General features: G+C 53.5%; 1 protein-coding gene across 1 annotated transcript in view; it reads left to right on the top strand.

The window, feature by feature from the left end:
• The window catches only part of LOC133357863 (exocyst complex component 2-like), a 163,209-nt gene that overhangs the window by 5,264 nt on the left and 145,445 nt on the right, over window positions 1-12,500 (top strand). Inside the window, exons 2-3 of the mRNA XM_061576006.1 lie at window positions 11,104-11,503; window positions 12,291-12,476. Of these exons, the coding sequence (XP_061431990.1) occupies window positions 11,383-11,503; window positions 12,291-12,476 (307 nt within the window). The 5' untranslated portion in view covers window positions 11,104-11,382. The remainder of the gene's footprint in view (window positions 1-11,103; window positions 11,504-12,290; window positions 12,477-12,500) is intronic.

The raw sequence follows: 12,500 nt of genomic DNA, 5'->3' as shown, positions 1-12,500 counted from the left end.
CAACCACACTTAAACTCACGCACACTTACACACACTTACACACCCACACTTACACACACTCACACCCACTTACATGCACATACATTTACACATACATACACACACACTACACACACACACACTACACATACAAACACACACACACAACAACAACAACAACAACCGCCAATCGCCACTAAGTGGCGGTGACGTCACCACGACGCTTGTGCCAGGCTATGTGCACCTTGAGGCCACGTGAAGTGTCAAACGCCCGCTGGCAGGAGGTCACGGGGCAGACCCAGCAGGTGCCACGGGTCGACTGACTGAGATGACCGAGATGATTGGCTGATGCACCACCTGTGCCCCCTACTGTGCCAACACTCACACTTACACTCTCAAACACACACTTACACATTTACACATTGATACACTTACACACTTGCACATTGACACACTTACACACACAATGACACAGTTACACTCAAACACACATTCACGCACTTACACACATTTACATACAAACTCACACAATAACACACACAATAACACACACACACACAGACACTCACACACTTACATACACACAAAGACAAAGATCCTTCACATACTGTTGGGGCAAGTGCTCTTGGCGAGTAGCAGCGCCAATGAAGGCCAGCACGGCACACGAGGGGCTGGGTGGCCAGCACCACGCCCGGCCGCCTTTGTCTCCCCCAGTGTCGATGTTTACTACGCACCGCACCGGGTACTCGTTTGAGGCCGAGTCGACCTAGGGGAGGCCCAGGCCGTCACCGGTGTTGGTGAGCGGCGATCGACCTCGGGGCGTCTGCGCCGGGAGCCGTAGCGGCGGTGCGCTGATCGCTGCGCCACCGCTCCCCTCCCGCTCCCTACCCCCCTCGCACGTGCGGTGCGAAGTTCGTGAATGACGTCCACACGACGTCCGCGCGACGCTAATTGAGAGAGATATTAGCGAGTGACTCGCTGATGATCCTGCTGCTGCTGATGCTGCTGATGCTGCTGATGCTGATACTGTCTACTACTACACCTGTGCGTGTGTCTACTACTACACTCCCACCTGTGTGTGTACTACTACTACACCTGTGTGTGTCTACTACTACACCTGTGTGTGTGTCTACTACTACACTCCCACCTGTGTGTGTACTACTACTACACCTGTGTGTGTCTACTACTACACCTGTGTGTGTGTGTGTTGTGTGTGTGTGTGAGGGCCTGTCAGACAGCAGCACTGAGGCTGTCCAGCAGCCTCCTGCAGTTCCCTGCGAGCCCCCCCTAGTACCGCACCTCTCCCCCCCCCTCCCCCCCTGGTAGCCCCCCTCTCCCCACTCTCCCCGGCCATCCCCAATTAATGACTTTCTCTCATCACACTCACTCTCACTCCCTCTCACGTTCTCACTCACTAATCACTCTCTCACTCATTCACTCACTCACTCTCTCACTCACTCACTCTCACGTTCTCACTCACTAATCACTCTCTCACTCATTCACTCACTCGCTCTCACGTTCTCACTCACTAATCACTCTCTCACTCATTCACTCACTCACTCATTCACTCACTCGCTCTCACGTTCTCACTCACTAATCACTCTCTCACTCATTCACTCACTCACTCTCTCACTCATTCACTCACTCACTCTCACGTTCTCACTCACTAATCACTCTCTCACTCATTCACTCACTCACTCTCTCACTCATTCACTCACTCACTCTCACGTTCTCACTCACTAATCACTCTCTCACTCATTCACTCACTCACTCTCTCACTCATTCACTCACTCACTCTCACGTTCTCACTCACTAATCACTCTCTCACTCATTCACTCACTCACTCTCTCACTCATTCACTCACTCACTCTCACGTTCTCACTCACTAATCACTCTCTCACTCATTCGCTCACTCACTCGCTCACTCAGTCACACGCTCACTCTCTCACTCATTCACTCACCCACTCTCACGTTCTCACTCACTAATCACTCTCTCACTCATTCACTCACTCACTCACTCACTCACTCACTCACTCACTCACTCACTCACTCACTCACTCACTCACTCACTCACTCACTCACTCACTCACTCACTCACTCACTCACTCTCTCACTCATTCACTCACTCACTCTCACGTTCTCACTCACTAATCACTCTCTCACTCATTCACTCACTCACTCACTCACTAATCACTCTCTCACTCATTCACTCACTCACTCACTCACTAATCACTCTCTCACTCGCTCATTCACTCTCTCACTCATTCATTCACTCTCGCTTTCTCACTCACTTCCACTCTCACTCCGCTCACTCATCACTCACTCGCTCGCTCTCACTCGCTCATTCACTCAATCACGCTCTCACTCACTCATTCACTCACTCACTCATTCACTCATCACTCACTCACTCACTCATTCACTTGCTCACTCATCACTCACTCGCTCGCACTCACTCTCACTCACTCTCACTCATTCACTCACTAATCACTCTCTCACTCACTCATTCACTCACTCACTCATTCACTCACTCTCTCACTCATTCACTCACTCACTCACTAATCACTCTCTCACTCACTCATTCACTCAATCACTCACTCTCACTCATTCACTCACTCACTCACTAATCACTCTCTCACTCACTCATTCACTCACTCATTCACTCACTCTCTCACTCATTCACTCACTCACTAATCACTCTCTCACTCACTCATTCACTCAATCACTCACTCTCACTCATTCACTCTCTCACTCATTCACTCACTCTCACTTTTACTCTTACTTATTACTCTCTCACTCACTCTCACTTTCTCACTCACTTCCACTCTCACTCGTTCACTCATCACTCACTCACTCATTCACTCACTCACTCATCACTCACTCGCTCACTCGCTCATTCACTCAATCACTCTCACTCATTCACTCATTCACTCACTCACTCATCACTCACTCGCTCACTTAGTCTCTCACTCACTCATTCACTCACTCACTCATTCACTCAATCACTCTCACTCATTCACTCATTCACTCACTCACTCATTCACTCACTCGCTCATTCACTCACTCGCTCGCTCTCACTCTTGCTCACTCACTCACTCTTGGTCACTCACACTGACTCTCTCGCTCTCTCTCTCTCTCTCTGCCTAGCTCTCACTCTATCTAGCTCTCTCTCTCACCCTCTTTCTCTCTCACCCTCTCTCTCCCATCCTCTCTCTCTCGCTCTCTCGCTCTCTCTCGTGTAAGCCATCGGCTGATGGGAGTGCAGGTTTCAAACAACATTTAAATTGAGTTGGCAGGAGGTGGTGCCGAGCGTATCCTCGGAGGGCTCATAATGGCCGTGTCAGAATCACTCAGCCAGCACCGCTGAGGGCCTGAGTTCAAGCCCTGGGTCTGGGTGTCTCCCCCCTCTCTCTCGGGCATTCACATTAGCCGTGGCCAAATCACTGAGTCAGCCCAGCTGAGAGCCTGGGTTCAAGCCCTGGGTCTGGGTGTCTCTCTCTCTCTCAGACATTCACAATGGCCGTGTCAGAATCACTCAGCCCAGCTGAGAGCCTGGGTTCAAGCCCTGGGTCTGGGTTTCTCTCTCTCTCTCAGACATTCACAATGACCGTGTCAGAATCACTGAGTCAGCCCAGCTGAGAGCCTGGGTTCAAGCCCTGGGTCTGGGTGTCTCCCCCCTCTCTCTCGGGCATTCACATTAGCCGTGGCCAAATCACTGAGTCAGCCCAGCTGAGAGCCTGGGTTCAAGCCCTGGGTCTGGGTGTCTCTCTCTCTCTCAGACATTCACAATAGCCGTGTCAGAATCACTGAGTCAGCCCAGCTGAGAGCCTGGGTTCAAGCCCTGGGTCTGGGTTTCTCTCTCTCTCTCAGACATTCACAATGACCGTGTCAGAATCACTGAGTCAGCCCAGCTGAGAGCCTGGGTTCAAGCCCTGGGTCTGGGTGTCTCTCTCTGTCAGGTATTCACAATAGCCGTGTCAGAATCACTGAACCAGCCCAGCTGAGAGCCTGGGTTCAAGCCCTGGGTCTGGGTGTCTCTCTCTCAGGCATTCACAATAGCCATGTCAGAATCACTCAGCCCAGCTGAGAGCCTGGGTTCAAGCCCTGGTTCTGGGTGTCTCTCTCTCTCTCAGGCATTCACAATAGCCGTGTCAGAATCACTGAACCAGCCCAGCTGAGAGCCTGGGTTCAAGCCCTGGGTCTGGGTTTCTCTCTCTCTCTCAGGCATTCACAATAGCCGTGTCAGAATCACTGAACCAGCCCAGCTGAGAGCCTGGGTTCAAGCCCTGGGTCTGGGTTTCTCTCTCTCTCTCAGGTATTCACAATGGCCGTGTCAGAATCACTGAACCAGCCCAGCTGAAAGCCTGGGTTCAAGCCCTGGGTCTGGGTGTCTCTCTCTCTCTCAGGCATTCACAATAGCCGTGTCAGAATCACTGAACCAGCCCAGCTGAGAGCCTGGGTTCAAGCCCTGGGTCTGGGTGTCTCTCTCTCTCTCAGGCATTCACAATGGCCGTGTCAGAATCACTGAACCAGCCCAGCTGAAAGCCTGGGTTCAAGCCCTGGGTCTGGGTGTCTCTCTCTCTCTCAGGCATTCACAATAGCCGTGTCAGAATCACTGAACCAGCCCAGCTGAGAGCCTGGGTTCAAGCCCTGGGCCTGGGTGTCTCTCTCTGTCAGGTATTCACAATAGCCATGTCAGAATCACTCAGCCCAGCTGAGAGCCTGGGTTCAAGCCCTGGGCCTGGGTTTCTCTCTCTCTCTCTCTCTCGAACATTCACAATGGCCGTGTCAGAATCACTGAACCAGCCCAGCTGAGAGCCTGGGTTCAAGCCCTGGGTCTGGGTGTCTCTCTCTCTCTCTCTCAGACATTCACAATGGCCGTGTCAGAATCACTCACTCAGCCCAGCTGAGAGCCTGGGTTCAAGCCCTGGGCCTGGGTTTCTCTCTCTCTCTCTGTCAGACATTCACAATGGCCGTGTCAGAATCACTGAACCAGCCCAGCTGAGAGCCTGGGTTCAAGCCCTGGGCCTGGGTTTCTCTCTCTCTCTCTCAGGTATTCACAATGGCCGTGTCAGAATCACTGAACCAGCCCAGCTGAGAGCCTGGGTTCAAGCCCTGGTTCTGGGTGTCTCTCTCTCTCTCAGGCATTCACAATGGCCGTGTCAGAATCACTGAACCAGCCCAGCTGAGAGCCTGGGTTCAAGCCCTGGGTCTGGGTTTGAGTTCGGGCCTCCCGTGATGAACCCGGCCGAGAGCTCCGAGTTGCGGTGATCGATGTGCAATAATCGACGAGGCTCGACTCGAGTTTGCTCGCGACCCTGCGGCACACGGCACACACACAGCACACACACACACACAGAGTCACATTCACACACAGCACACACACACACACACAGAGTCACATTCACTCACACACACACACAGCACTCACACAGAGCACACACACACACAGCACACACACACACACAGCACACACACCACACTCACACACAGAGCACTCGCACACACACACAGAGCACACACACAGCACACACACACACAGCACACACACAGCACACAGCACACACAGAGTCACATTCACACAACTCACACACACCACACTCACACACACCACTCACACACACCACACACACCACACTCACACACAGCACTCACACACACAGCACACACACACACAGCACTCACACACACACACACAGCACACACACACACAGCACTCACTCACACCACACACACCACACACCACACACCACACACACCACACACACCACACACACACACCACACACACTCCACACACTCCACACACTCCACACACACCACACACACCACTCACACCACACACACCACACACACACCACACACACAGCACACTCACACACCACACACACGGCACACTCACACACTAGACACACCACACACTCCACACACCACACACACCACACACACACACCACACACACACACCACACACCACACACACACCACACTCACACTCACTCACACACCACTCACACCACACACCACACACACCACACACATCACACACACACCACACACACACCACACACACACTCACTCACACACCACTCACACCACACACCACTCACACCACACACACCACACACACACCACACACACACCACACACACACCACACACACACCACTCACACCACTCACACACCACTCACACTGATACACCACACTCACTTACACACCACTCACACCACTCACACACACACACCACTCACACTGATACACACACTCACTTACACACCACTCACACCACACACCACACACACCACACACATCACACACCACACACACACACCACACACACACCACACACACCACACACAGCACACTCACACACCACACACACCACACACACACCACACACATCACACACACCACACACACCACACACACACACCATACACACACCACACACACCACACACACACACCTCACACACACCACACACACCACACACACACCACACACACACCACACACACACACCACACACACACTCACACACACCACACACCACACCACACCACACACACCACACACACACACCTCACACACACCACACACACCACACACACACCACACACACACCACACACACCACACACCACACACACCACACACACACACCACACACACACTCACACACACCACACACACCACACACATCACACACACCACACACACCACACACACACCACACACACACCACACACACCACACACACACCTCACACACACCACACACACCACACACACCACACACACACTCACACACACCACACACACACCACACACACCACACGCACACACCACACGCACACACCACACACACACCACACACACCACACACCACAGCAACTCCACCTCGTTACTGATGATCTTGTCAGCAAGGAGCGTCAACCACCACATCGGCATCGTCATCGTCATCATCGTCATCATCGTCATCATCGTCATCATCACCGCATCGTCATCATCGTCATCATCATCATCGTCATCATCGTCATCATCATCGCATCGTCATCATCATCATCACCGCATCGTCATCATCATCATCGTCATCATCGTCATCATCATCATCACCGCATCGTCATCATCGTCATCATCGTCATCATCATCGCATCGTCATCATCATCATCACCGCATCGTCATCATCGTCATCATCATCATCATCGTCATCGTCGTCATCATCATCGCATCGTCATCATCATCATCACCGCATCGTCATCGTCATCATCGTCATCGTCGTCATCGTCGTCATCATCGTCATCATCATCATCGTCATCATCATCATCATCGTCATCATCATCGCATCGTCATCGTCATCGTCGTCATCGTCGTCATCATCGTCATCATCATCGCATCGTCATCATCATCATCATCGTCATCATCGTCATCATCATCATCGTCATCATCGTCATCATCATCGCATCGTCATCGTCGTCATCGTCGTCATCATCGTCATCATCGTCATCATCATCGTCATCATCATCATCGTCATCATCATCGTCATCATCGTCATCATCATCGCATCGTCATCATCATCATCACCGCATCGTCATCGTCGTCATCATCGTCATCATCATCATCATCATCGTCATCATCATCGCATCGTCATCATCATCATCATCATCACCACATCGTCATCATCATCGTCGTCATCATCATCATCGTCATCATCATCATCATCGTCATCATCATCATCATCGTCATCATCATCATCATCATCGTCATCATCATCATCACCACATCGTCATCATCATCGCATCGTCATCATCATCATCGTCGTCATCATCATCGTCATCGTCATCATCGTCATCATCATCATCGTCATCATCGTCATCATCGTCATCATCATCGCATCGTCATCATCATCATCATCGTCATCATCATCGTCATCATCATCATCATCACCGCATCGTCATCATCATCGTCGTCATCGCGTGACGCTTTCAGATGCGCTGCTGCTCCTGCGGCCGTCTGGAACGCTCTTCCTGACCGACATTAGGAAGCCCCTGGGAGCTACGATGCACTTTGACGTCATCATCGTCATCGACATTCACAAACTCATCTCTCTTTACAACTGCGTGTTGTTGTTGTGTTTAGTTAGTTGTTGTTGTGTTTAGTTTGTTGTTGTTGTTGTGTTTAGTTTGCTGTCCTTACCCCCCGCACCTCCAGTTAGCACGGTTAGCTACGTGTGGTGGTGCGCACGAAATTCACCGCACACACACACACGTACACACGCACACACACACACACACACGTACACACAGACACACACACGCACACGTACACACGCACACACACACACACACGTACACACAGACACACACGTACACACAGACACACGTACACACACACACACGCACACACACACACACGTACACACACACACGCACACACACACACGTACACACACACACGCACACACACACACACACGTACACACAGACACACGTACACACACACACACACACGCACACACACACACGCACACACACACACGTACACACGTACACACACACACACGCACACACACACACACACGTACACACACACGTACACACACACACGCACACACACACGCACACACGTACACACAGACACACACGTACACACACACACACGTACACACACACACACACGTACACACACACACACGCACACGCACACACACACACGTACACACACACACGTACACACACACACGCACGTACACACACACACACACACGCACACACACACACACGCGTACACACACACACGCACACGTACACACACACACACGTACACACACGTACACACACACACACGTACACACAGACATACACGTACACACAGACACACACATACACACACGTACACACAGACACACACGTACACACAGACACACACGCACACACACACACACGTACACACACACTCGTACACACACACACATGTACACACACACACAGAGCCTCCTTTTGAATGTCGGCTGCCCGTAGTGAACCCAGGCAGCCGTGGGTCGCGAGACCTCCGGTGACATCGCAATGAATATACAAAGACAAAGATCCCCCGTGTAGCCTTAACAGACGGTCGGGGCAAGTGCTGTTAGCGAGCAGCACCTATGAAGGCTGCCGGCACTGTGGCACACGAGGGGGTGGGTGGCCAGCACCACGCCCGGCCGCCTTTGTCTCTCCAGTGGCGATGTTTACCACACACCGCACAAGGTTTACCACACACCGCACAAGGTACTCATTTAAGGCTGAGTCGACCTCGTGGTAGGCCCACCCAGTCGCGCACACAGCCACACACACAGATGCACATTTACTCACGCACGCACACGGTTACACACGCACACACAAGCACGCACACGTTGCTAATGGGAAAGAGTTAATTTAGTTAGCGTTCCCAGAGTTTTTAGGATTCCACAGAATTCCCAGAGTGTCCCAGCGGCAAATTAGGGCTCTCTGGGAAAGAGTGTGAGCAGCAGACCCACCGTGCCGGCAATTACAGAGCCTCAGCACCACACACAGACACAGATACACACACATACACACACACATACACACATACACACGCACACATACACACACATACACACGCACACGTACACACACACGCACACACACACGCACACAGACCGACCGTACCGGGCAATTACAGAGCCTCAGCACCACACACAGACACAGATACACACACACGCACACACACATACACACATACACACGTACACATACACACACATACACACGCACACGTACACACACACGCACACACACACGCACACAGACCGACCGTACCGGGCAATTACAGAGCCTCAGCACCACACACACACACAGATACACACACACGCACACACACATACACACATACACACGTACACACATGCACACACACACGCACACAGACCCACCGTGCCGGCAATTACAGAGCCTCAGCACCACACACAGACACAGATACACACACACGCACACACACACACGCACACACACAAACGCACACACACACACGCACACACACATACACACGCACACATACACACACATACACACGCACACGTACACACACACGCACACACACACGCACACAGACCGACCGTACCGGGCAATTACAGAGCCTCGGCACCACACACAGACACAGATACACACACACACGTACACACACACGCACACACACACGCACACATACACACACACACACACGCACACATACACACACACACGTACACACACACGCACACACACACGCACACATACACACACACACGTACACACACGCACACACACACGCACACATACACACACACGCACACACACATACACACACACACGCACACAGACCCACCGTACCGGGCAATTACAGAGCCTCAGCACCACACACAACAACAACAACAACCGCCATTCGCCACTAAGTGGCGGTGACGTCACCACGACGCTTGTGCCAGGCCAAGTGCACCTTGAGGCCACGTGAAATGTCGAACGCCCGCTGGCAGGAGGTCACGGGGCAGACCCAGGTGCCACGGGTCGACTGAGATGACTGAGATGACCGAGATGAGTGGCCGATGCACCACCTGTGCCCCCTACTGTGCCAACTTGCTGTGCTTTAGCCACCCGGCGCTCCGCTCGTTGTTGTGAGCGTCGCTCCTCCGCCCTCCGTTGTTGCTGGAGGGCGACTGCCTCCAACTGCCCAGTAGCGTCCTTCACGAGCCTCCTCCACTGAGGTCGATCTTGACACCGCTGGTACCAGTCATCGGCAAGTCCACTCAGCTCCACGTCCTCCTGTACCACATCACTCCATCTCTTCTCCAGCCCGTGCCGCGCCCGTTTAGCCCCCTCGATCCGGCCGAACAAAGGCTGTTTAGGCATGCGGTGGCTGGGCATGCGGGCTACATGACCCAGCCAACGCAGCCTTGCCTGCCGGAGGAGCTGACCGATGGGAATGCGACGTAGACACACTGAAAGATGCACGCACACACACAAATATAACTACACAGACACACACAAATATAACTACACAGACACACACAGAAATACACACACATTGTTGTATGACGCTGAATCTGCTGCTGCTCAAGATGTCGTTACTTTTTCCTTCTCTCTGTCCGTGTGGTCAGACTGGGTGGTGTGAGCGAGTGAGCGAGAGTGAGTGGGTGAGCGAGAGAGCGAGTGGGTGGGTGAGTGAGCGTGTGAGCGGGTGAGCGCGTGAGCGAGCGCGTGAGCGTGTGAGCGGGTGAGTGGGTGAGTGAGCGAGTGTGTGAGCGTGTGAGCGTGTGAGTGAGCGTGTGAGCGAGCGAGCGAGTGAGTGAGTGAGCGTGTGAGCGAGCGTGTGAGCGAGTGAGCGTGTTAGTGAGCGAGTGAGCGTGTGAGTGAGTGAGCGAGCGAGCGGGTGAGCGATGTCGCGAGTGCGCTCAGCGCCCCCGCAGGTGACGGGCATCTCCCCCAAGGAGGGAGCCCCGTGGACCAAAGTGACGATCCGTGGAGAGAACCTGGGGACGGGACTCACAGACATCACCGGTACCACTCACCACACTCACCACCAACCTCACCACACTCACTCAACACTCACCACTCACTCACCAACCTCACCACACTCACTCACCACACTCACCACTCACCAAGGTGAGCCTGGGGACAGCGCTCACGGACATCACCGGTACCACTCACCACTCTCACCACACTCACTCACCACCCTCACCACTCACCCACCACACTCACCACTCACTCACCACTCACTCACCACACTCACTCACCACCACCGCCAATGTTGCTACCGCCACTACCGCTGCCATCACCATGACCACCAGCACCACTACCACCACCATCACCACCGCCACGTCCACCACCACCGCCAATGTTGCTTCCGCCACCACCACCACTACCACCACCGCCACCATTACCACGACCACGACCACCACCACCGCCACCGCCACCATGACCACCATCACCACATCCACCACCACCACCTGCACCACCAACCTCACCACCGACACGTCCACCACCACCGCCAATGTTGCTACCGCCACTACTACCACCACCGCCACCACCACCGCCGCCCGTCGTCATCGTCGTCATCATCGTCATCGTCGTCATCGTCATCGTCATTGTCGTCATCGTCATTGTCGTCATCGTCGTCATCGTCGTCATCGTCGTCGTCATCGTCATCATCGTCATCGTCATTGTCGTCGTCGTCATTGTCGTCGTCGTCATTGTCATCATCATCGTCATCGTCATCATCATCGTCGTTGTCGTCATCGCCATCGTCGTTGTTGTTGTCGTTGTCGTTGTCCCCGCTGTGCCGCAGGGCTGACGATCTGCGGCCACAGCTGCCTGCTCACGGCCGAGTGGCTGTCTGCGGGGAAGCTCACGTGCCGCACCGGGCCCGCGGCTCGCGGCGGCGACGGCCGCGGCGACATCATCGTGACCACGCGCTCTGGCGGGCCCGGCTCCAGCACCGTCACCTTCCGCGTGCTCACGCCACAGCAGATCGGTACGCACACACGCACGCGCACAC

Source organism: Lethenteron reissneri, chromosome 60, assembly GCF_015708825.2.
Source record: "Lethenteron reissneri isolate LAM-NWPU_2019-01 chromosome 60, ASM1570882v1, whole genome shotgun sequence".
Classification (NCBI taxonomy): Eukaryota; Metazoa; Chordata; class Hyperoartia; order Petromyzontiformes; family Petromyzontidae; genus Lethenteron; species Lethenteron reissneri.
Note: the sequence above shows the minus strand (reverse complement) of the source record. Positions and strands in the feature narration are given on the sequence as shown.